Consider the following 27,124-nt stretch of genomic DNA (forward strand, 5'->3'; position numbering starts at 1 on the left):
TATATGAATGTCTGGCACAAATCACGATGATGCTAGTGGGACAATCATCCCACCTGGCTGCTCTATTCTGTTTTAAGTGATATTTCCCAGCCCACTTGGCAGAAGTCTCTTAAGCAGAAGCTCCATTCATATGGCCTTTCTCAAATTGTTTTCTGTAAACCTGGGTGGTCTCAGGTTAAAAACTTGATCTGCCCAACCATTACACAAAATTGAGCTGCAGTATAATTTGAACTGACTGCCCATCTTCTTCTGTTATCAAAGCTGAGAGCTTCAACTTCTCCAGGAGGCATGGGTCTCTATTTACTCCCCAACTTACTCAAATTACTGCTAGGCTTTTGTAACACCCTTGTTTCATCTAGTATTAGAGCAGATCTCCCAAAAGCCCAAGGCCTATCCTCTGGCTCCACAAGAGTCACCAACACACATTCTTTCATAGTGCAGGATTGTTTTGTTTTTTTCTCTCTTAGCAGCAATCCCTGGACAATCAGAGAGTTTCCATATTGATTTTCTGTTTGCTGATCAGCTCTTTTATACAACATACAGTATACTACAAAGAGTTATTATTTAGCATCAAGGCGTCCAGAAGGTATCCAGAAATATTTTACAAGAAGAGTTCTCCATTCCTCTGAAAACAACAAAATACCTTATCCCACCAGACTTGAAATCCTAGGCTTAGAAAACTTGGAACTCCGCCGCCTTCGACAAGACCTAAGCTTAACTCACAGAATCATCTATTGTAATGTCCTTCCTGTCAAAGACTACTTCAGCTTTAATTGCAATAATACTAGAGCAACTAATAGATTTAAACTTAATATTAACCGCTTTAATCTAGATTGCAGAAAATATGACTTCTGTAACAGAATCATCAGTGCTTGGAATACTTTACCTGACTCTGTGGTCTCTTCCCATAATCCTAAAAGTTTTATCCAAAAACTTTCTACTATTGACCTCACCCCATTCCTAAGAGGACCATAAGGGGCGTGCATAAGCGCACAAACGTGCCTACCTACCGTTCCTGTCCTATTGTTTTTCTTTTCTTCTTACTGTATATATGCTTATACCTCCTTATATTTACCCATATATGTGTTTATTTACTATATAATCTTTTTGTATGATACCTACATATATTGTTGTGACAAAATAAAATAAATAAATAAATAAAATAAATAAAAATAAAGGCTTTGGCAGGGAATCTATACTAGGATTGAAGATGGATTGCTTATTTGATTAATGCTTGTGTTCATTTTGATTCTCTTTTTCTCCTCTTGTATGTGTGTGCGCTGTCAGCAGTCTCAGAGGTCTATAGGAGCAGAGCAGAGCAGAGCTACTAACTTTATCTTGGTACAGTACAACTCAACAGATGTTAATAATCACTTTTCCTGATGATAGGAGTCTGTTCTGGGCCCTCTTCCTGACAGTTGTACGATGCTGACTTACATATCAATGAAAAATAACAAAATATAATTAGGCAGCTTATGAGCAAACTAACTTTCAGTGATGGTTCTCGAGTGATGAGACATTTATCAAAATCAATGTCTGATTTTGCACAAAATAAATGGCTCCGTTTCACTAAATTTGACTATTAAATGTCACACATTTAATACAACCTACCTCAAATTGTCCTTGGGGCTCTTGAGAATTACTAGGACATGTTTATCCTTAAAGAATAAACGGCAACCTACAAATTAGCTTATGGATGTGATGGAAATTGAAAGGAATGAAGTAGTATAGTAAATTGACTCGATTCAAGGTTGGTTTAGCTGTATTTTCTTCCCTTCCTCTCTTTAATTTATTTTAGAATAGAATACAAATTTTTATTGGCCAAGTGTGATTGGACACACAAGGAATTTGTCTTGGTGTATATGCTCTCAGTGTACATAAAAGAAAAGATACATTCATCAAGGTACAACACTTAATGATAATCATAGGGTACAAATAAGCAATCCTAGTTTTCCACTCTATGCAAATGTGGCTTAGCCTGGGACGAAAGAGCATGTATATATATATACTTAAGTTAACAATAGTTCAGAAATGGTTTGCCATTACCTTTTCCCATTCCTCCCCCCCCCCCGCTTGGGGTTAGTTCTCCCAGTCCCCCCCCACCCATTTTTTCTCTCTCTTTCCAATCTCCTCCACAGATCTGAGATTTATTGATTTATTGATTTATTTTGTCAAATACATATTAAATAATATATATAAGCATGAATTGAATACATAAAATGAATACAACTAAAGGGAACATTAGGACAGGGACGGTGTCCTAATGGGAGATGGCCTCCCATTCTAAACACTAACCCCATGCAAGCTTTTGGAGATAAAGGCGACTTTAAAAGAGGTCAGCGAGCATCATAAACAGCCCACGATTGGAAGCCGGCAGGCGCTCAAAAGGAAGAGAAGCCGCAATTCCCATAATTCACTCGGGCGTAATCTTTAGAACCACATCTCCCACAAAGCCTTGCGCTGGCTTTTCCTCTCCAGCCCCTTTTTCCCCCCTCCCGCGCTGTGACGTAGACAGGGCGACGCAATGACATTGTGACGCGAGCGGGGGGAGGTGGGGTGAAAGTTCACGCCGGTGCCTGTCTTATTTGCTGGCGGAATTGATACGGTCGAGAGAGAGAGAGAGAGAGAGAGAAAGAGGGGCATTTCCACTTGGTCTGGTCTTTCCTCCCCCCCGCCCCGCCCTCCATGGCGACTCGCTGGCTCCGGGAAATTTGGCAACTGGGAGTCCGGGGAGGGCTGAGACCGAGAGTGACCGCGACCGGCTGGTGAGCGGAGCAAAGGCAGAAGAAGCCGGGGCGCGGGAGTCGGGACGAACACGATATTATGGGATAGGAACTGGGGTGAAGGACCCTCGGAAGAAAGCGAGGCGTTGGTCAGCTCAGCCCCCCCATTCAAAAAAGGGGAGCAGAGCTCGGGTTGCCCCCTTATTGGCCGGGCTTCCTCCTAGGGCAGGGGTCTCCAACCTTGGTCACTTTAAGCCTGGCGGACTTCAACTCCCAGAATCCCCCAGCCAGCAAAGCTGGCTGGGGAATTCTGGGAGTTGAAGTCCTCCAGGCTTAAGGTGGCCAAGGTTGGAGACCACTGTCCTAGGGGGCTTTTTCCCCCAAGGGGATGGCGAGCAGATTCAGCGGGTGGGTCTCCCCGTTCCTTAAGCATTTGCGTGTCTAGGAAAAGATCGACTCGTTTCTCAATCGGGAGGCGGTGGGTGGGAAGTACCCTGCCTGTTTCTGAGATTTTTGGGGTGCAATAGCATGTGACCCCTGGGGGGGAAAAATGGATGAAATTGATCAAGGATCTGGGGTGGGACATCTCGCGAGGGTTTTAGGCAAGGACAACAGGGACCAAGAACACCTGGGCTCCTTGCTCCTGCTCTTCGGGGGGGCGGGTGGAATAAAAGGCATCATTGGTAGAAGGGCATCGCAAGAGTAAATGGAGAGAGGCTTGGGGAGGGGGAAGCGAAATAGAGGTTAAAAGTGGGAAAAGGGAGGCTCCCGAGTTGAAAGAAGGCTTAGATTAGAAGAACCCTGCGGGACTTTATGAGGAGTTACTGGCGATAAGGGTGATCAGAGCCCAGGGGCAATAAAAGTGGGGCTGTTAACATGATGAGATAATAAGTATCTGTTGATCTACTGATTGTCTTTCCCCTGGATGTTGTAAGATGTTTCTAATAATGAACGTGCGTACCTGCAATGAAGGAAGTAAACGGAAAAGATTACGCCTCCAGTAAGATAAGGGTTGGGATTTTTATAAGCAAAGAGCAGTATGTATAAATGGTAACCTCTTTGAACTCAGTGTAATGATGCTGTCTGCTAATGTGTCAGAAACCTACCTGCCCTTTCAATTCTAGATTTAAAAAAAAAAGTCATTCTGTGCTTGTTTTTATACTTCTGGCAACTCTGGCTACTTTAGTAATGCTATTCTGGCTGCTGTTTCAGTTTGTGTTGCTTTGATATTTTTTTTTTAAAATGCTAAATGTAAACCTAAGAGCATGTGATTTTCATGGAACAATTTATTTAAATAAGTCCCTGAGGTCTTATTACGTCTCTCGATAGAGAATTAAGCAAGTCTGTGGAAAGGGAGCAAATCAGGTAGCTGTTAATTTTTCCACCCAACTGAATTCATTTTATAAGAAAAATGTGTTTTATATTGGTGAATAGTGGTATTGGGTTGTAGGGGAATCTTTGTATCAGCTTTTGCTTGCCTTTGTGTGACTTGTAGTGTCTTGGCAGATGGCAGCAACTGCCTCAGAAGCAAGGCTGAATTTGTTTGATTTACTTGGGTGGGAGACCATCAGAGAATCACAGAGCTGTAAGCTACACTTGGAAAGTCTAAAACTTTGTAATAGAAAATGGTGACAGATCATTTCTGTACTATGGTCAAAGCAGCAGGATCATACCTTTTAATTTGTTAGATTTGTATCCTGCCTTTCTTCTGAAAGCTGAGTGATATATTTGTTTATCTGTGTTATATATATATATTTATGAGTAGCATGCATAATGCTCCACCCTCTATTTTCCCTCACAGCAATAATCTTATGAGGTAGGTTTGGCTGAGAAACACTAACTGAACCAAAGTCAGTCAGTCAGTTTCACTGGCTGAAGGTAGACTTGAAGCTGTGATTCCTCAGTCCTAATCCAACATCTTAACCATTACAGCACACATACACATTAAGCATCAAGCTCCATTTGAGAACATTTTCAGCTGTGTCTGAAGTGCTCTATGAAACATATTGAAATGGGTTTTTTATTCAGGTAACACTGGTTTATTCAAAATAGTAACAAAGAGAACTCAGAATGTGCATAGTTGCTTATGTGCTGATCTATAATTACTTGGGGCTTTTAGACCGATGTATGATTCCTGCTGGCTTAGTAAAGCTTTAAAGGCCTGCCTTAGTTCCAGCAGAAACTTGAAAAAGTTTCTAAGCTTAGAAAAGTGAGCTAACTGGACAAGGCTGTATTTTGCTTTTTGTTTTTGTTTTTAATCTGGGAAAGGTTTCTTAGCAAACACCTCGAGATGAAATGTAGAATTGAGGAAAAGTGGGTAGCAACAGAGTCACTTCCATTATAGACACTGACACCCTCTGTGCCCAAATGCTTGTACCTTTTGAACTTCTTTCTCATAATTGGTATTCTTTATTTCTGCGCTAAATGAGTTTCCAAAGAGGAAGCACACTATATGCAACATATGTGTGACTGATCATGCTTTTCTGTAGTTGTGTTAATGACTAGTCAGTAATGTGCCGGAGCAAGGTTTTTTTTATGCAGAGGGTTTACAGCAGGGGACTCCAACCTTGGCAACTTTAAGCCTGTAGGACTTCAACTCCCAGAATCCCCCAGCCAGCAAAGCTTTGCTGGCTGGGGATCTGGGAGTTAATCTAACAAAGTGCCAAGGTGAAATCTAATTCTAAGTCAGTAGTTACAAACTCGCATCATATTTAATCCATACGCATGCATGAATTAAATTATGAAGATCCCAGTAGCTCTTTTTAGCCTTATCTTCTATGAATTAAAATGTGATGGTATAACCTAATGAGAAGGGCCATTTTGTTTTAGGTATAATGGCCTTCAGTCACCATAAAGACAAGGTTGGGAGTACAGTATATGGCTTTCCAGATGTTGAACTACAGGTTTCAGCTCCTCATCTGTTTAAACCAATTGTAAAGGCATTGGGACATTGTTGTTCTTCTAGGTTCATGTGATGAGTTAACAGGATTTTCAGGTGCATGACCTATGAGCTACATATATTTAGTTCACAACACTCAATCATATATATTCAGTCTACAGCTTGGTACAGTTTATCTTTGAGTTTCAATTTTTTCTCTCATGTGGAATGAAATTATTTTTTGTAGATTTCATAGGCCTTTTATACAGTAAGTGCTAATAAATTGAATGGATTCATGTCTTTTAGAGGAGGATATTTTAACATTTAGGGGCCTCTGGTGGCTCAACAGACTAAGACAGTCTGTTATTAACATAGCTGCTTGCAATTACTTGCAAGTTCAAGCCCCACCATGCCCAAGGTTGACTCAGCCTTCCATCCTTTATAAGGTAGGTAAAATGAGGACCCAGATTGTTGGGGGCAATAAAAGTTGACTTTGTATATAATATACAAATGGATGAAGACTATTGCTTAACACGATGTAAGCCGCCCTGAGTCTTCGGAGAAGGGCGGGATATAAATGCAAATTAAAAAACAACAACAAACAACATTTATTTACTATGTTGTCTCAGATCTGGAAATGAATGTTCCTTACCAGGACTCATTTTCTCCAGAAATATCCTTAAGCATTTTTTAAAAAAAATATCTGAAAATGAAGTGTCTAGTAGCCCTTTGAATACATAACCTTTTGATTGTACTGTTGCAACAATGTTTGCCAAAGGCTTCCAAACAGGATTTGGATTTGGATTTGATTTCTCAATGAGAACATGCTCCAAAGTACTATTTTTCCATATGACCTGGAACTTAGTTTGAACCTGGAATTAGTTGTACTTGAGAAGCCTTCCTAAATAATAGTGTAGTGTAGTGGGAAACTATATGCATGGCTTTTCTAATGTTTTTTGGCTCTTTTCCCTATTGCAAGCGGTTGTAGGGGGTTAGTTTGGAAGCACATTATGTGTGTCTAACCGGATGTGTTTGAAGAGATTTGAGATTTTTATTGGAATGATGTTAATATGTAGGTATTTAAATTTGAATTTTTTAAAAAGTTGTAGAATGCTTTATTTTGGGAATTAATTTTACTGGGGGTCGGAGGGAGGCGGGAAGAACCTAGGAAGGTTAAAAAAAAATGAAGCAAGTATCAGGTAATATTATAAAGAAATAAGTTTTAAAATGGTCTTTTGAGATGGGCTAGATAAAAATACATTATTAAAGAATTCCAAGAGGCTGACTTAGGTGCAAATGTTGTTTTAATTCACAATGTGGTTTGTTTACTTTTGGCTTAGCAGGGCAATTGATTCCAACCACAGTTATATATGAATCATAAGGTTACACCTTAGTAATACGGATGAGCTAGGGCAGGGATGGTTAACCTCTTTGTCATCACGTGCCAAAAGTGGGAGGAGCAGGGGGGAGGTTGCACACATGCACGCCCACACCCATAAATCAATGCCCCCCTGTCCCCCCCCCCGCGTGTGTGTGCACCTCCCCTGCACTCCCCCTGTTTTTGGCATGTGACGGCAAAAAAGGTTACCGGTGGTCCCGGTAGGCCCGTTTTTCACCCTCCCCAGGTACCAGAGGCTTTCTTGGAGCCCGGGGAAAGCAAAAAAACGACCTCCTACACCTCTCTGGAAGCCGGAAACGCCCAATTCCCCAACTTTCGGTGAGCCCGGAAGGCCCGAAAATCAGCTGGCCGGCACACGCGTGTGCCCTGGAGCTGAGCTAGGGCACCGCTTTCATGCCCGCAGATATGACTCCGCGTGCCACCTGTGGCACACGTGCCACAGGTTTCGCCATCACAGAGCTAGGATAATAACGGCTTATGCAACAAAGTCAGACAAAAGTACAGGCAGTCCTCGACTTGCAACGGTTTGTTTAGTGGCCGTTCAAAGTTACAATGGTCCTGAAAAAAGTGACTTAGGACTGTTTTTCACGCTTATGACCATTGCAGCATCCCTACGGTCACGTGATCAAAATTCAGATGCATGGCGACTGTCCCGGCTTCATGTGATCCCCTTTGGCGACCTCCTGACAAGCAAAGTCAGTGGGGGAACCCAGAGTCCCTTCACAACCACGTTGCTAACTTAACAACTGCGCCGATTCACTTAACAACCGTGGTAAGAGAGGTCGTAAAACGGGGCCAAACTTCCTTTACAACTGTCTCGCTTAGCAACTGAAATGTTGGGCTCCATTGTAGTGGCAAGTTAAGGACTACTTTTATGCCTTAGCATGCTATGGGAATCCAGTTTCTTAAATTAGAAACCTGACTTAGATGTGGGAAGAGTTCTCCACATCACTTTTAGAAACATTTGAGCTATCCTCCGGCAGTGGCCCCAAAGGCTTCTGGGTATTAGGGTCTGTGCTTAACAATTCCTGAATGCTTGTTACTCTGCAGTGTACGTGTCTTTCCTTCTGACTGTTCTGGTGTGCTATCCTGTTGCACCAGGCTGAGACTTCACCTTCAAGCTTAGGGTCTGGTGAAAAATCTCCAGGCAAAACATAGATTGAGCTAAGAACCCTGGATGCCCACAAGTCGCTGGTGCTGGTAGATGAAGCTTAGTATCAGAGTTAACTTTGTGGGGAACAAAACCGACGGCATTTAAAGCTTCCTTCAAGTGATTATGCCAGATGAAGACATTCATTGGTGGTGTCTACAGGATTACTGTTGCTTTACCCTTTTTTTTACGCAATGTTCCTATTCACAATGGCTTGCTTGGCAACGTTCCCAAGTAAATGTCTTAACTAACCTGCCGGGCAGCTATTCCGTAAGAAAGCCATTCTTTCCGCATTCTTTTTTGTCCTTGAATATGCTGCAATATACTCTTTGTACGTCTTCAAAGTTAATTTCCACACTTCTTTTTGTCTTCGCTCTAGTGGCATCCATCCTACCGTGGTATATTGCTACATTTTAATGTGTCCCCCCCCCCTTTTTTTTTTAAATTTCTGAAAAAGGCATTAAGGCAGCTTCTCACTTTTAGCTCTCCAGATGTGTTAGGCTGCAAGTTTTAATTACGCTCAGCCAGCATGTTGATGATAGAAATTGTAGTCCAGTGCACCTCAAGGGCACCAGATTAGAGAAGGTTGTGATAAAGGTTGTGATAAAGAAAACTCGAAAGAAAACTCGACTGCTGCTTTCTGACACACAAATTATCGCAGATCCATCTTGCTCATGATGACATTTAGACCAAAGAGGGGACATACAAGGACTTTCCTTTGATTCATTGGTTTTAAGTAGCTTGCAAGCTTGTCGATCCAAACGAAAGGCTTTTTTATTTTAAACCTCTGGTGACATTAAATCTGACGGGAAATCTGTCCCTCTTTTCATAGATAGCCTTTCCACTTGGCATTCTGAATATTTACTTGTTGAAAAAACAGCTTAGGTGCCTGCTTGGAGAGGGCTTACTAGCAATAATTATGTAAATTAAGCTAAGCTGGCCTGCAAACAAGATAGAAGCTGGCCAACATGGAAGGAAATGCAAAGGCTTTGCGTTAGCCTGGCTCCTCATTCCTCCCAACTGAATTTTAGGAAGCAGCGTAGAAAATTGCGGAAAATTGCTACCACTTCTTTAATTAAAGTATTAATTTAATTAATAATTCCAGTTGGGAGTCAGCTGCTGAATGTAGGGTTTTTTGGGCAGAAGGACTTTGCCATTCAAAAAGCAAAAGAGGTGAGGAGGCCAACATCTAAGATCCTATCCTCAGTTGCAGCTAACGGCAACACAGCTATATCTTTTTTTTCCTATTGTGTCCTCACAATTTTGACCTGTTATTAATCTTCTCATCGTTCCCATCACTCATCTCCTTCCACTTACGATTGTATGACTGTAACTTTGTTGCTTGTATCCTTACGATTTATATTGATATTGTTTCCTGATTGCTTATTTGTACCCTATGACTGTCATTAAGTGTTATAAGTGTTGTACCTTGATGAAGGTATCTCTTTTTTTATGTACACCGAGAGCGTATGCACCAAGACAAATTCCTTGTGTGTCCAATCACACTTAGCCAATAAAGAATTCTGTTCTATTCATTTCTATTCTATTCATAGAGGGAAGTCATCCTTAAGGTAATATTCTTCCCGTTATTATGATACAAGTTTTGCCATGGATTGAATCAGATGCACCATTCTTTTGGTGGTGCAAAGAGAGGGCCTTTGGAGATGGGATCAGCCCAGCCCCATTGGCCAACTCAGATTGGTCTGGCGTGATGCTTCTACAGTCCCTAAAGACCATCTTCTGGACTATTCTGCATTGGGTAGCAGGCAATTCCAATTTTTTTCAGGTGGGCTTTCTCCCTGTACCTCTCAGGTTGCTGAGTCTGATCTTCTGGGGTCAGCCTGAACAGCAGGTGATCAGCAGTGGCGACAGAGGTGGGGCCTGCAAGGGGACATGAGAAGAAGAGAAGTGACTCTTTATTAATTAATGACTTGCTCTCTGTGCCTGTTAAGGCTGCTTTTGAAAACACATTAAGGCTGCTTTTGAAAACACATTTAGCCGTCTTCTTTAATAGCATTGAACTTGTATCTAAAATTGCTCTCTGACAACAGGTTGTAAAATAAGTGGGATGGGAGGCAGCAGCCAAGGATTTACAGAAATGCGTATGCGATCAGATTCACTTTTCCAATTTCTGCAGGGGTGAAGGATGGTATTGATATATGCAATTTATCCTGACATTTATGACGAAATTCAGATTGTAGTAACTGTTGAACAACTTGTAGTTTGGGGAGAAGGGTAACGTTTGCCCAATGCTATTAAGTTTAATTTTCCACAAGTACAGAGATGATAATCTGAGGAATTGCAGATACAGAGATACAAGAACTTCAAAACCAGAAATAGATAATCAGATGCCCTCTGAAATTCATAGACTATGACTTTTACAGTCCTTTTCCTCTACTCCTCCTACATCTCAAGAGGAACAAGAGCATTTGCCCTTAGACGTTAACTATTCCACAGTTGTAATATGTGTTGTGTGTATTTCATATGATTGTGAAAATAGAATAGAATAGAATAGAATAGAATTTTTTATTGGCCAAGTGTGATTGGACACACAAGGAATTTGTCTTGGTGCATATGCTCTCAGTGTATCAAAATCAAAATCTCAGTGTATCAAAATCAACTGAAGATAAATCAGAACTTCCCTCCGCACATTATATGATCTATGAAGATTTTACCCACAATGTCCATGTAAGTCTTCAGTCCAGGACACCATGCTAGGTCTGTTGTGGTCCGTCAGCAGCCTATGGAGCTGGCAACGGAGTCGGACAGCAATGAGGCTGAGGTGAGGCCAGGGCATCGGGAAGTGAGGTATGGACTCCAGAGCCTCCAGAGCCTGATAGTAGTGAGGCAGAGGAACAGGAGGAGCCTGTTCCTAATGCACGCATGAGAAGAGCTGCCAGAAGGCAAGAGCAGCTCAAGCAGAGAGGACAACTTGGGAGTAGGGCCAAGGGATGATTGGCCCCTCCCATAAGGCTTAAAACAGACCAGCACCGGTGTTTCAGCTTGCCGGAAAACAACGTTGTAGTTGCGTCCTCTGCTTCGTGAATATCTTTGTTTTTGTGACTTCTGGACATTTACCAGGAAGGGCCTTTGGCAGTTTGCCTAATTGGACTAAGGTTTGTAATATAACTGAAGAATTTGTGTTGGGAGGCATTTGTTTTACTTTGAGTCGAACGATGCTGGGAATGAAGTAATTCCCAGCTGTTCGAATAAAGTTTGTTTTTCCATGGACTGAGTTTGTTGCTACCTACTTGGGTCTGGGTCACAACAAGGTTATGCTTGTAACTTACTTTACTTGCAGCTTTCTGAATCAGTGGGTGACGCCTCTGTTAGGTTATTCAAGATCAAAGGATGTTGAATTTAGCCTCTGGGAAAGTTTGGTAGACTTTTATTCAGGCCAGCTAATCCTAAGGATCTTTCAGTTCCAGGTATATGCCATGCTGTGGAAATCTGGTGATCCGAGACCCTCATATTATCAGCAGTCTTGATTGGGATCTCAGTGGTCAGCACAGCCGGACATTTATCAGCTTTACAGGACCTTTCATCAACAAACGGAAGGAATATTCAGAGAGGAGGATTATTGGGTGAGCTGACATGGCTTGCAGGAGGGTGGTTTTGTGAAATGTGCACATCTCGAATATCATTTTGCATGACCTCCACAAGCATCATTTCCTTTGGTAATAATAAACTACCGTATTTTTTGGAGTATAAGACATACTTTTTTCCCCTCCTAAAAGAGGCTGAAAATTTGGGTGCATCTTATACTCTGAACGTAATCCCACCGGCCCCCACCCTTCGGTCTCCGCGCAACCTCTGCCTGGCTGCAGAGATTGCCACCGACAACGGCTTGTGTTTTTGGGCTCTGCGCGTCGCGTTTTCAGCCTCCAAACGCTCCGTTGGAGAGCCCTTCAAGGCTGCGGGGATCACCAAAGTACATCGCTGATCGCTGGTGCCCAAATGGCTACCCAGAACAGCTGCTGCCTTGTCTTACCCTTCCGCGCTTTGCCTGCTTTAGTCACTGGTGCTACCTCCGACGATCAGCTGTGCTTTTGAAGCTGTTTTTCAGCCCCAACCTCAAAACCAGCGAGCGAACTAATGTGCTGAAGCTGACCAGGCTAAGGACTAGCCAGATGACTACCTGATAGGCAGCATTTTTCCCCCCCCTATTTTCCTCCCCAAAAACTAAGGTGCATCTTATACTCCGGTGCATCTTATACCCCGAAAAATATAGTATATAGAACTCTAGGTTTCTAAGGCTAGAAATTTCATTGTCCAAAGCCACCAAAGAAGGCCTATTTCTAATGAAAGGGATAAAAACACAAGGCAGAGATCTGTGGTATCCAAGTTATGATCTGCCTTAATCCACTGTCCTCTTTCCCACAGTGACCAACCAAATCTTACAGCAAGCTAAACCAATACAGGTAATCCTTGACTTACAACAATTGGTTCAGTGACTGTTCGAAGTTATAACAGCACTTGAAAAAAACTTATGGCCATTTGTCACACATGACCATTGCAACATCCCCATGGTCATATGATTTGCATTTGGATGCTTGACAACCGGTTCATATTTATCATGATTGCACTGTCCCTGGGTCATGTGATCACCTTTGGTGACCTTCTGACAAGCAAAGTCGATGGGGAAGCCAGGTTCGCTTCACAATCGTGTTACTAACTTGACAACTGCAGTGGTTCACTTATCAACGGTGGCAAGAAAGGTCGTAAAATGAGGCAAAACTCACGTAACAAATGTCTCACTTAACAATAGAAATTTTGGGCTCCATTGTGGTTGTATGTTGAGGACTACCTGTACTGTACATAATCGGCAAACTCTTGAGGAAACTGCAGGCTCTCTGCTTCAACATAACAGTACCACCAATCCCCTTGTATTCTCCACAAGCTGGAGATGTACAATCAAGAGCCAGAAAAGGAACTGTTACGTACAGATTTATGACCTAGACTATTCGTTATTAGTTATTCGTTTAATTGTTTAATCAGGAATTAATTATCTTAAATTCTTCTGCCCAGCTCATGGAAAGGGAAGAATTAACTTGGATGACCGTTTTGTTATTCTTCCCAGCTGTCTTGATACTTGGAATCTATAGATAACACACAATGATTGGCCAGTAGCCCTTTCTAGCCTTATCTTGTATGAATATTCTCCATTTATCACCATATTCGCTCTGCCTAGCTTCCTCTGCAGCAATTAGGAATGTGTTTTCAACAAAAGAGCTGAACTTTGCTTGCAATCGATAAGTGATTTGGAAAGATGGGTTTTATGTATTTCTTTATTTGTAGCAGGCTTCTGCACTGCTGCAATCACACCCAAGATTGTGAGATCTTTTGGTAGAGCTCTTTTGCAGTTTCATAAGCATGGAAAGTATTTGGGAGAATTTGCTGTTTAGGAGAGAATCCCAATGACTTTCCCTCTGTCCATTAACCTTCCTCCTGCTCCATTTTTTCCTCCGCCTCCTCGCCATTTCTGTATCAAAGATCTTACTGCTTTTATATTTTTTTAATTTTAAGTTTTTGCCAGATTTTTAGAAAGTTAAGAATGCAGAGTACAAAGAAAAGTAAAAAGAGTAAAAATATTCTAGAAATAATTTTTAGTCATACTTTCTCCCCTTCCTTTATTTTTTTTTGTCTTCATCTTATTCCATTTATATCATACAATCAATTAATGCAACTTTCCACCTCTTATTTTCTTAGAGTTTTTGTTCACAATTCAATACATATTATTTTCTTCCAATAGTGTACATCATTTATTAACATTTCAATTTTATTTCCTTTTACATCTTAATTTCAGTCATTTTCACTTATAAACCATACTATCTTTCACATTTCATCTCCTGGATTTTCCATTCTTTTATATATTTAAAATTTATTTCCTTACCATCAATTTTAATTCTCTCTCATTCCATGCATTCTCAGACACAAACAGAAAAAGAAAACATTTATCCCATTATATCTTCCACATTTAATTTACTTCTCCTCCTTCTCTCTCTTTTTAATTTCCTTCATTCATTTCAACCTTTTTTACTACTTTTTTACAATAATCCATATATTTCTTCTCATTTCCATTATTCCAGAAAAAAAAAAGTTTCTATTACTAATTTTAAGTTTTCCCCAGATTTTTAGAAAGAAAGAGTACAAAGAAAAGTAAAAAGAGTAAAAAGATTCTAGAAATAAGTTTTAGTCATACTTTCTCCCCTTCCTTTCCATTTGTTTCCCAACAGCTAATCTAAATATTTCTACTTTTCTCATTGTTGTGCTGTGGTTACTTCTTTGAAGCTTTGCATTGATTTTATCATACAGTTTTTTTATTTGTTCCATTTCTGTGTCATATTTCAATAACCATTTATAGTTATAATAGTCCCAATAGACGATCTTGGGTTTGTATAATTGTATAATTATACAATATATAATATAATTGTATAGTATAATTGCTCCAATTTCTGTATTTTTCTCAAGATTCTTCCTCCTTTCTTGAAATCACTTTTTATCCCATCTATTTGTAAATACACCAATCATAGTAAATTTGTACCCATGCTGAGCAGTTTTCTCTACATCTTTAGTCTTTTTTGAGTCTAGATGTTCTGTACCATCTGCACATAAGTAACTAAACTTTTCTCACTGTATAATAGTTGTCCTTGAAATAGGCATTTGACAATAAATCTAATGGTGAGATTGGCAGACTTATCTTTGCTTTTAGAAGATTCCACATTTTTAACAAACTTTGTCTTATGCTATAATAAATTATTTCAAATTTCTTCTTTTTTAATATAGATACCTACAAAGTAAAAAATGAAAAAGATTCAGAGCTTTGCAAGATTTGGAAAAAGGAAGATATTATATTAAATAATTTACTGCCTGTCTTGAATAACAGAATGCATAAAATCGTCAAACAGCAGAATATATCAATCAAAGAAGGGGCCAGGCGCTATTTCTTATACATTAGTTCTCTTAGATACGATGGAATCTAAAGGAATAAGTAAATGAAACGTCCATCCTATTTTCTTCTATTCTCTTCTAAAACATAAGGATAATAATCCATAAGCCTGGATTTGAGAAGAGGAGAAGAAATGCAGTTTTGAAAAATTTCCTTTTTTATGTTCCATAGCATAATAAATATTCCAACATCCATTGAAGCGCATGTGCCTGTGTCATTGTGGACATGTGCATCATTGTGGACATACGTAACTTAAACGAGTCACTCTTTCTTTATTTGCAGTTATTCCATGCAGGAAATGTACGGTGTTGTGGCCAACGTGGATGAATATAAGGAATTTGTTCCATGGTGTAAAAAATCAACGGTGGTCTCTAAGCGAGCAGGTCATGTGAGGGCCCAGCTGGAAGTTGGCTTCCCTCCTGTTGTGGAACGTTACACCTCTATTGTGACACTAGTGCAACCTCACTTGGTAAAGGTGAGTTGTGTATCTATGGGCTAAGCAGGCTGCTGATATTTCAGTGTTGCAATGACAAAATAATAACAAGCATTACATAATTAATAATTTTTCGTAGTGCCTCAAAATTTGGAGGGAGGTTTGATTAACGTGGTGACACTGACATTGAGAGAACATTTAATAGAAATTAAAAATATTGAAAGTGCTCAACAGGAAGTCTTTTGCCATAAACGTGACATGTGAAGCAACATACTCATGAGGCAGACACGAGATACCTGTTTTATATACAGGTTGATGGGTAAATTCTCATCCAGAGCTGCTGCTGTTAGAGTGGGCTGGGAACTCTTGCATTTTATTAGCATACTCCATTTTGCTGTCCTCCATGTTGAGGAGAATTCTGTGAATTGTAGTCCAACATATGTGGAGGGGATCAGTTTGGCTAATTCACACTGTGTGAACTTTGCTGTCAACCTGAATCTTTGCTCTTATTTTCCTCAGGCAGTCTGCACTGATGGGAAGCTTTTCAATCATCTGGAGACAAGCTGGCGTTTCAGTCCTGGCATTCCAGGCTATCCTCGCACATGTACCTTGGACTTCGCGGTAAGCACACAAAGGCTAATGGGATTCCTCACCAGCTCATTAGTTCTTGCATAAATGAGGACTGCTGTGAGGGCCCCGCATCCATCAGGCTTTTAAAAAGGTGGACTTTCCATTACTACTGGGGACAGTCTGTAAGATCCTAGTTGTGAAGGGACTAGAATCATATTCTGATGGCAGAGATGTTTCTGATACTGAACATTCCTACTACAATCCTCCTTTTCCTAGAGCTGTTGAATGAATTCCTTGAAGCAGAGTAGGGAACTCCCAAGGTCATTGAGATATGTTACTTCTCTGGGCCTCCAAGCTCTATGCTTCCCAAAGGTAGTCCACCTAGTAGATGTCCCTGTGGCTCCTCTAGTTGTGGGAGCTATAGTGTGTAAAAGTAAGAAACCACCTCAATACCTGGATGAGTATGGAAATCCTGTACCACACATCCCATTAGGTTACAACCTTAGCTATAAAGATATCCCTTGCCAAATCCATTTCCACTAGAATCTTGGTTTTATAGACGAAATGTAAGGAGCCACCAGAGTTGTGGTGGCGCAGTGATTATAATGCAGTATTGCAGGCTAATTCTGCCAACTGCCAGCAGTTCGATCCTGACCTGCTCATGGTTGACTCAGCCTTCCATCCTTCCAAAGTCAGTAAAATGAGGACCCAGATTGCTGGAGGCAGCAATATACTGACTGTAAACTGTATAAAGAGGGCTTTAAAGCACTGTGAAGTAGTATATAAGTGCTAAGCATAGGTAAAATACGAACAAATCAGCCAAGAGCTCCATTTATGGCACTTGCTGACTTAGTTCTCTGGCAGTTCTGACTTAGTGAGAGAAAGCGGTATTTCTAATAGTCAACCTTTAGCTACATGTGTGTCATAAACAGGAACTCTTTGGGGTTCTGTGTCATCCAGCTGGACACTATCGCTCTGTGCTTAGGGCCACTCTTGATGCCCAACTGAGACTAAGTTGTCCTTTCCTTCTGCTTCTGCCTCAAGACCCCACTAGAGACGGATGGATCAGCAGATGTCAGATGGGCCATCCCAATTTATTTTCATAGTAATACACCCCTGGGCAATTTCTATAGGGGGTAAAAAAAAAGTACTGGAGCCTCATCAGTTTTCAGCAAGTAGTTGTACAAAGTTTTTATAAGTGTCTTTGTTATTCCTGCTCTTCTTATGAATGCTTTCTGCAGTCTCTCCCGACTTGTAATTTCCAAATTATTCTTCCGCAGCAAATCTTTTCTAGCCCTTCCCCTGGAGCGAGGGGAAGGGACTTTCTCATTGTAAAATGCCCTAGCTCCACTGTGGAAAAACGATCTTCACGGTAGTCCAATGTGCTGTTCTCTTTCCTCAGATCTCTTTTGAATTTCGTTCCCTGCTGCACTCGCAGTTGGCTACAGTTTTTTTCGATGAGGTAGTAAAGCAGATGGTGGCAGCCTTTGAGCGCCGGGCAGCGAAGACTTATGGCCCCGAGACCCACATTCCTCAAGAACTCATGTTCCACAAAGTCCATCAGACGTGAAGGGTGCCTGCTGCTTTGGTCACTCTGCGGACACTTGAAGTTGGGTGTTTGCTTGCAGCATCCCCAGCTGTTTGTTTTTATCTATTTATTTGGTTTCTCCTGATATCCTGTTTAATTTATCCACTGGGCCTGGTGTGATGACCAAGACTTATTCCTAAGGAAAGGGTCAGAGTGCCATGTTACCTCTGGAGCAACGTCTCAGTCTTCACTTTTATTTTACCCGACTGGGCTTTTATGCTGGGTTCTTTTCTTTTTAGCATACTTTATTTGAAGCTTCTTTCTATGAAACATACCACTGTGGCTGCCTTAGATTGTAGTTTGTGCTGTTCCTTGACTTCTTGAGAAAGAGGTAGCAAAAACTCACTAAGTTCTCTCAGTGGGCCTAAGGAAGACCAGTTGAAAACTGTGCCTCTTAAAATGTGTTTTAAAGGAAAATAACTTAACAGTCCACTTCTTGATAAAAGAGAACGGCTTACAGTTGTTGCCCTGAGGGTGGCTTTGGCAGTCAGTGATACGTTGGGTTCTTCCACCTTTCCTTTTCATCATTGGCTTAGGTCAGAAAGAAATGGCAGCCACTTAGTGAGTGCCTTTTTGACGGAATGATGGGGGCCAAGGAAAGGCTTTCTTTTGGGGTTTGAGATTATTTTAGAAAATAGATGTTGCTCTTAATGAAAGTATTTTGAAATAGGAAGGAACGTGAGGGGAAAAGAGAGCGGTCCTTCCTATTGCAGGACCACTGAAGCTTTCTTTAATGTCCAGCCTTCCAAGACAATTTCATACCAGTTTCAAAACTCAAATGTTACCCGACCAGCGGATGTTTTGATGGCAAGCACTTCAGAAGTTCAGCAGCCAGGATCAGCAAAGCCACTCTGTGACCTAACTGGCTGTTTCAGTTTACTCAGCTCCGCCTCTCTACGCTGCTCTGCAAGAAGAGACTGGAAAATGGCATTAGCAGGCCGAAGGTTTCTGCTTTGAAGAAACAGTTCCTGTCTCTTCAAAACTACGGTTTGTTTTCCATCACATATTTCTGTGCCATGAGTGGCTGTATCCGTTGTGGTTCAGTGAAGATGAAGCTTCCAGGGTGAATGTGGGAGAGGAGCAATTGAGCATCACACGTCTCCAGACAGTTTGTGGGAAGAAATTGAGCTGGAATCTTCAGTGAACCAGCTCCAAGTATGAAAGAACTCAATTCCTGGCTGCTGTACCCCATGGTACCCCCTGCTTATATCCCCATGGTGGGTATACCCCAAACCCTCCCTTTTCCCACTCCATTAACACTAATTTTGTGTTCCCTAGCTTGGTAGGTATAAACCCTCCGTCCCCTTTCTAGTTACCCAAGGAATTTTTATTTTTGTTAAAAGCACTATTTGCACAGACCACGTGGGTGCAGGATTGCCAAGGCTAGGAAGAGAGTGCCACTTCAGCTATGTTTCTGTGGAGGGGCTGAACAAGCTCCTTCTAGTGTCTCCTTTTACCCTGTAGGCTTGGGTCATCCCGAGTGTGATGCTAAAAATTCTGTGTGTGTGTGTGAATGTGCAGTTTGGTGAAGATGCAACTTTGTGGGGAGTGCGAGAGAAATACTAGTGGATCAATAGGTATATTTTTTTATGGAAAGGGCTGGATATCAATGTAAACTCAGAAAAACGAATATATGTTTTCCTGGGGGGGTGGGGGGGTGGGGTCTGAAATAATATGCCTAAATGTTAGACCCTGCTTCAATGTGCCACAAGTTAGCAATCTTCCCCCTTGGTTGTGTGTTTTGAGAAGCCTTTGCCTGGGGCGTGTTTACAGGGTAGGAGGAAGCAAGTATTCCGTTGAAGGAATGGCTCAGTGGGGATAGGCGACTACAACGTTCTCCTTAGGATCAAGAATCTCCAGAATTAATTTGTCCTAGATAAAAAGCCTATCAGATTTGAGTCATGGGGAGTGAGTCACATGCATAGATCCAGGGGGAGATAGAGCCTTACTTGAGGTGCCTGTCATGAAGCAGATTCCTTTGAGGTACGGGCGTAAATCTGCCTGGGCTGCTTCTGTCTTGTGGACTGTAACCATTTGCCAAACTCTGGAAGGAATTGCTTGCTGCAAAGCAGTTTGGCTTTGAGGCAATTCCCATGAATCAGTTCAGCTGCCACGTCTCTCCCTGGCTTTTGAGGGTTGGCTCCACTGTCGTGTGGCGTTGTGTGGATCGGGCCCTGTAACAGGCTATCTTTTTCTCAGCAAATTCCCAGCTGTCATCATTTGTATTTAAATATGCTCCTCTTCCTTCCGCCCTCTCAAACTCATCGACTGCTTAATTCCTGTAAAACGCTTTTGAGGTCGTTGACGTGCTCTTTATCTTAGTTTGTCGTTGGGGACTATGCATGACAAGCTTCCACACAGAGAGCACAGCCTGCAGTTGTCTTTTCTTAAGTCTGAGACTTAAGAAGGCAAGGTTGTGTTTGTGTTTTTAAATTAGGAATGCCTGCAATGCTTGCCTGAAAAAGTATCTTCTCTTCCCCCCCTCCCCTTCTTTTTAAGAATGGTGAAATCGCTCCTAGGAAACTTCAAATAACTAACAGTCTAAAAATCTAAGTTATGATAGCATTTTGTCTTCCTCAGCAGACCACATCTTGGGTTATGATTTTAAAAAGAGAAAAGAAAAGGCCCAGCCAATTTATAGAGATCTTCCTGACTAGCTGTCCTTGTTATACAAGGAGGATGAGCAGTTGGGCCAATAGTAAATAGTAAGTTTCAGTGACACAGAACAGAGCCTTTGAATTTAAATCCAGTAATGCATGGCAGACTTTCACGCTGTATGCATGAGCTGAAAGCAACACGCTGAAAGATCTGAATACAGTATATATATTAACGAAGCTCAGTTATTGTCTGAAAGAACAGGGCATGTTCAAATCCCAGCTAACCCTGCTGTAGTAGTAGCAGATTTTTTTCAGCTGTGTAGCAATACTATGAGGAATAAGCATTGATGTACTGGTATTAATAATAATGCAATTTAAACAACAAAATACTTCCCCAAGGATTTTGAAATAGCTATTCTTGGTCACCTTAATTGACCAAAGCTGCAAACCTTATTCATGCTTTCTTGAAATTCAATCCTGCTGAACTTCTGTATAATCATATTAAGGACTGCCCATGTTTAGAACAACTAGATAGCTGTGCAACTGTCCAAAGAAAGATTTAAGGGCAATTTTGACAGCAGCAGGCTAACTGTTTTGATTAAGTGCTGCTATTGCTGTTCTCTAGGAGTAAAAACTAAACCAAACCAGAGCTTGATGTATGTAGAAATCAGTTTCCAAAGAAACCTAGTATTCTCTTTTTAAAAAGTTTCCAGTTGCTAGGAGCATTTAAGAATCTCAGAAAGCAAGCAAGCCACTTAGGAATCTTGTTGCTGCCTCCTGTAATTTCAAGATTATAAAATGCAGAATTATGCAATATCTATATTGTTCAGTAATAGAAATCTTAGAATGCTAGTTTAGAATAATGCTTGCTCTGGCATCGATTTGATTTCTGAATAACAGTGCAGGGAGGCACCTACCCATCAGGGTGCCAGGATTGTCTGCCTTTGTTTTTCATGCTGAGAACAGCTGTTGTTCTACAAAGCTGGTTTGTTGATGAATATAAGATATATCCCACACAATTGCTTCATAACAATAGTCACTATGAAGAATGCTGACTTCACAGAGGGCCCCTTTTAGCACAGGTGGGTGCCCCTAAAACTAAGAGGTAATTTTGCATCCATTAATTTGCCAAGAGGGGACCAAATCTGGCTGTTAATGAAGGCATGGTGGCTATTTTTAGTCACTGACAGGCAAATTAATCTTGAAATACATTTGAACTTTTTTTTCAAGGAGCAGGATTCAGAGTTGCAGCTGTTTACTTTAAATTATTCTAAATGAAATCCTTGAATCATTGCAGTAATTGTAATTGTGACCACCTCCACTGAAGTAGCTTTTATGCAGATTCAGATACTTGAACGAGAGTCCGGTTGAAATCATTTGGATGTTAAATTAGGCACACAACCAAAATCGGGTATTGTGACGTAGTTAACCAATTTATAAAGTGAGATAAGCAGGCTGTCCTGCCTGGGTGCTTTTTTTTTTACATTTTGTTCCTGAAGTTTTCTACCGGTTGTAGCATAGCTGTGGTGTTTTATTTGCTGCCATCTAATGAACCTGAAGAATATAAGTTTTCTCAAGTCCATCTGTATTAAATGCCTAATTTTGCTGCTGTCCTTTGTCAAAACAGATGTCTTAAATTTGTGCCTTCTGTTTCTCCCTCTGCACATATTTTTATTGAATTAGCTGTCTTATGTTCCTTAGCCTGATATGTGCTACCTCACATTGTGAAGAAAGGATATGTTTGTAGACAAAAAGAGTAGATAGAATCATGCGCAGTAAATGAAATTATTTTCCCCTATCCTTTTTCCCTATTTGATTATTGAAAAACTGAACAATCCCAACTGCATTTTTATAGACTAATAAAATACGTTTGCGAAAAGAGGCAGTGATTCCCCGTCAGATGTTGTGGCTTATATGAGGGCAGGGATGTGTTGAAAGTCAGCAGAACATCTTATGGGTCATGAGACATTAGAATGCAGTTGCTAAATGCGGACAACAGAATTCCCCTTCTAGTGTAGGCAAGTATCTGCCTACTTCGACCACTGGAAGTACCAGAGGTCAGTCTCTCATGCCCTCAATTCTAGATGAGAAATGATGAGCACTGAACTGTTTTAAAAAACCCGATAGCCACCCACTGCAGTGCAGGTGAGGCTAATTAGCACTGGTCTTACAAGAAGTGAACATTAAGCACTGATTTTGCATAGAAGAGACACAGCAAACACTGTGAAACTGTAGCATAGGCAATTATATCCAAGCCAAGACACGATGTAGACATGTTAACACAGCCTATGCATCCCTAGAAGCATGGGATCTTTCAGATTGAGACTTCTGGAGCCATAAAGGCTTCTGTACCTAAAGCCATGCTCGCAATTTAGGGAGGAAGTATTTGTTAATGTTGCCATTGGCCTCTTCACTGCTTTGATTTATTCAGGGAGAAGTAAGTAGCAATCATGCTAACTTTCCTTCAATAGCTGAAGGACCTGGGGAAAGCGTACTGAAGGCGAATTCCTGTTTCCCCAGATGTCCTGCTGATTCATTAAGAATTCAAAACTTTGTTATGCGTATTCAGATCAAAGAACTAGAAATGTGTTGAAAGAAAACAAATTACTTGAGCTGAATGAAATTGGTCAGCCATTCGAAGAATATTAACATTTTTCCTGACTCCCAGTGACATGTGTGCACACAGACAAGTATCTCAATAGCTTAAACTGTAGTTTATAAAAACCTGTGCAACATTTAGCTCTAGTAGTCCCTTAGCATGCTGCAAAATTTCCATTCAAAATCGGAGTTGGGTCGTTTGTTACTTGGCTTTCAGTAGGGAGCACTCCAACTGGATTAATGACAGTCATTTGATAGTGAGATGGGCAGCATATAAATTTAATAAATAATAAGGCAAAATCCCACCAGATAATCCTTCCACTCCTGTTTGGATTCTTGGAATTTAATTTGTATGGACCCATTCATGTGGGATGCTCAGCTTCCCTCCTTAACTCTTTCAGTATCTGAGAGCCATTACCTATAGCTTTATGTGTGGTATGTGATGTAGTCTATAATTTTCAGTCACATATTGAAATACCACTATTTTCTGGACACATAGAAGACGTACTGCTGTACATTTCACCCTAAATAGGACAACTGTTAAGTGTCTCACTATTTCCCAAAGAAAACTCTAAAAAACAGAAACTGAATAGATAATTAAATGTGTATTTTAAAGTCCTTCTCATCTTGAGCCCTGCTCAGTTAGTCAACCTAATCTCAGAATGAAATACACCTTTTTATCTTTGAGCTTATTAAACCAAAGCTCACAATGGAAGTTTCAAATGCAGCAATAGATTTTTTTAAAGCAAAAACATTCAAAATAGGATAGCCTATATATAGTAATGCAAAATGGTGCTATTCAGAGGAAACCTGTTATCAAATGCTTTTTTCATTAATGTGTTTACTTAAGACTCAATGATGCTGCTGGATCAAACAAAAAACTATAGTGATTTGAATGTTCAAACATAGCCTCTGTTTTCTGGTGTGTCCACAAGAGACCTGGGTTATTTATAGAATGTTTCTGGGAAGCTCATTCTAGCTGAATTTCATTCCCCACTATGGCGCACATCCAACTAATCTACAGCAGATGTTGACTTCCTGCCAGTGTGCACTATCCACTTCAAGGACACACACAAAGTTTATTCCCAGGTTGAACTGAGGTCTTGATTGGAAGATCTAATTTCAACTTTTGTACTATATCTTCAAGCCTGCAGCCAAAAGTCTACAACCACTGTTTTTTCTGAGTTTGCAAGAAACAATCAATTTACTGTAGGTTGTGCATCAACATTTTAGTTTATGTTTGAATACTGCATGTGAACGCAGAATATTGAATAAAACAAAGGAGTGCTGTATAGCATAGAAAATTATTGTATGTACTATTTGTCACACAAAACAATGTATGATCTTGTACCCAAAACTACTTTGATGTACTTTCTTAATATCAACATGGGAAGATTTGTGTCTGGAACATAGAACGTTTATCTGTGTCCCCCTGAAATATTATGGCAAATGACCAAATTTCGGCAATACAATTTTTCAAAAACAAAGATGGGACCACATTTAATTTAGATGTGGGTAACCGTTGCTCCCATTCACGTTTTTAACTGTCTCCAACCAGCATAGAATGGCAAGTCAATACTGCCATCTCAAAGGAATTGAGATAAAATCAAATTTAACACTTTGCATTATCCTTCTACTTCGGTGACAAGCAACTGTACAAATATTCCATATATGGAGATGGCAAGAACATCAACCCAGACATAATTTCATGAGGGTCAAGCAAACACATATATGTACACTTCTGATTGGCTGAAGGAGCCAAATGAAAAAAAGGTAAACCATTTGTGATTTAGCATTATGGGATATGCAAGATCCCTGATTAGCAAACAAGTCAGAGGGTTCCCTACTGCTTTCTGTACCAGGCTTCTTCAGAGAACAAAAAGTCAGTTTTCAGGATGGAAGTACTGAGGAAATCAACAAGAAAGCAGGATCAGATAGCATAGTATTGCACATTTTCAGGATCCCAAATATTGATGCATCCAAAGCAGGTAGATATGAAACGGGGAAAAAAACCTAGTACACAAGCCAGCTCTTATCCCTATCCAGTCGTACGCAGAGCTGCCCCATCTAGCCACATGTAGCAGCTTTTGTTATTCCATTTACTGCCTCACTGCAGTATTGTAAAGAAATCAAATATTCTGGTCAAAAGGGGGGAGGGAAATGAGACCAATGATAAAAAGTTCCAGAGATAAAAGCTCCATGTTCTAGGGGAAGGGAGGGGAGGAAAAAAGGACAATGTCACTGTAACTTGTTAATAAAAACATTTATTTTTCAGTTTATACAGAACCATCCAAAGTTTGCAACAGAAGCTGATGCTTACACAGGCACTTACCCTGCATCTTCAGCTTAAGTGGAGGTGTTTTTTTTTTCTTGAGGTTATAGGACAAAGGATTTCCCACAAACACAGAAAAACAAATATCGGTAGGAGTGTATGAAGTCCTTTCAAGAGAGGAAAGGAGGCCTGGAGGCAGACTTTGTTTCTCTCAAAATGGTGGCAACTGATTTAATGCCACTTTGCAGCATGTTCACAACTGCGATTATAGAAGTATTACCAATATTTTAGGCAACCTCCACTCCACTTTTTCAATTTCACCGCTCTGACATGGAAGTTAATGGTGAGGGGGAAAGAAAATACGTAAGGTGCCACTTTGTTCCTGGATATAGCTATCGCTATAGCTCTGATTTGGGAAACAAAGCACCAACCCACACAAAACCAGGATTTCTGAGGAGGAAATGTCCACTCGGGAGAGGAGCATGTGCCCAAAGGGAATCCAGACAATCAGGTATTGTGGTAGTTTGAGGAGAAAAAAAAGCAAACTGTCCCTCTTTGTTAGACAAAAAGGTAAGCGATATTTGTTCAGCACACTAATATGGTGGCTCAAGCCTCAGCTGTGCCGGCATCTTTATCTTTTTAAGAACATAAATCCACTGCTTCACACTATGACAATAAAAATAGCACAGAATGGGAAGAAGGCTGGACATCTTGAAGGAGAGGACCATCCCTCCCTCTCGCCCACTGATAAAAAAGCAACACTCCAAGGTGGCTTAAAAAGGAGCATATTGTTCGAATGCAGAACACCCCATCCGTACGGAGATGAGAGATGGTTCAACACAGTGTGTGGTAATGACATGATTGTAGAAAGGGGCAGTGTGTCCTCTACTCCTGGTGGTACAACTTGGGGCAACGAAAATGAATCTGAACTGGAAAGGAGCACTTTCTTTAGCTTTGGGCATCAGCTCAGGTTGGGAAGAGCTGCCTGTGGAGAAAGGGACATAGGAGGGAGACCTTGCCCTTCTGAATCTAACTCTTGGTGACAAGGTAATGTGTGTGTGGAGGGGGAATAAGAATCTAGCTTTATCTGCATTTATTTCATAAATAACCTGGAAAAAAGTGATGGCCAGTGCCTCTAAGGAAGGATCTTTTCAAGGCCCTTTGAACAAACACAAAAAAAATTGCATTGTCTCTATCATTCCCTCAATAGTTCTAAAACCCCTGCCGCTTCCCTTGCTTTTAACCAGATTTTGCACCCACAAGCACCATCAGCCCATCTGTGCTCATGGATTTTGGTCTCTCCAGTGGGAAGCCCAAGGCCCGACTCCAGATGAGTTGTGACAGAACGCCAAGGGCCCGAGACACACCAAACAGCACAGTGTAGTAGTTCATCTCCTTCATGCCATAGTACTGCAGAGAGGGCGGGAAAAGAGTAAAGGTTAGAAGGCAGCCCAGCAATATTTTTACATACAACCCAAACAAGAGGGAGGGAATATATATATTTCGTATGTTTTTCCTCCTAATTAACTTAAGGCTGATTGGGATGTTGGTTTTGCTGCAGGTCTTTCAGAATTTCCTCATTCTTTTCATACCTAATGCCTGCTCAAAACAGTTCCCACTAGCAAAATGTCTAATTCAAGTGAGCCTGCGTTTCAAAAGAAATATAATATGAAAGATGTACATCCCTCTACAGAATGGATTTTGATAATTGGGCAGAAAAAGATTTTGGTCATTTTATTTCATTATAGTCTGATTTTATTGGACAAGCTAGCACATCAATCTAAACATACGAAGAAGAAAATGACTTGCACGTTTTCACGTTGCAAAAAAAACCTTCAATGAAATTATTTCTGGGTCAGCATTTGGTGCAGTGGTTAAGGCACCAGGCATGAAATCTGGAGGCTATGGAGCTTCAAACTTATTTATGTTTGGAAATTTAGCCATTAAGAAGGAAAAGAGCAACGAAA

General features: G+C 40.8%; 2 protein-coding genes across 9 annotated transcripts in view; one reads left to right on the plus strand and one right to left on the minus strand.

Annotated features, from left to right (window-relative positions):
- Positions 1-2,596: 2,596 nt before the first annotated feature.
- COQ10A (coenzyme Q10A) overlaps positions 2,597-27,124 on the plus strand; it is a 65,002-nt gene continuing 40,474 nt past the window's right edge. For 4 of the 8 annotated variants that reach the window (XR_009153101.1, XR_009153102.1, XM_058165929.1 and 1 more), the window contains exons 1-4: positions 2,597-2,765; positions 11,573-11,734; positions 15,382-15,574; positions 16,052-16,153. Coding sequence is in view for 5 of the 8 variants with exons in the window: in XM_058165929.1 (XP_058021912.1) it covers positions 2,686-2,765; positions 11,573-11,734; positions 15,382-15,574; positions 16,052-16,153 (537 nt within the window). In the remaining 3 variants the exon portion in view is untranslated. Of the gene's footprint in view, positions 2,766-11,572; positions 11,735-15,381; positions 15,575-16,051; positions 16,154-17,504; positions 19,330-25,160; positions 25,299-27,124 lie in introns of those variants that run through there. The other 4 variants (XR_009153100.1, XM_058165928.1, XM_058165930.1 and 1 more) reach the window with 4 other exon arrangements.
- Positions 25,133-27,124, minus strand: part of CS (citrate synthase) — a 44,029-nt gene continuing 42,037 nt past the window's right edge. The window contains exon 11 of the mRNA XM_058165927.1: positions 25,133-26,567. Within this exon, the coding sequence (XP_058021910.1) occupies positions 26,397-26,567 (171 nt within the window). The 3' untranslated portion in view covers positions 25,133-26,396. The remainder of the gene's footprint in view (positions 26,568-27,124) is intronic.

Source organism: Ahaetulla prasina, chromosome 2, assembly GCF_028640845.1.
Source record: "Ahaetulla prasina isolate Xishuangbanna chromosome 2, ASM2864084v1, whole genome shotgun sequence".
NCBI lineage: Eukaryota > Metazoa > Chordata > Lepidosauria > Squamata > Colubridae > Ahaetulla > Ahaetulla prasina.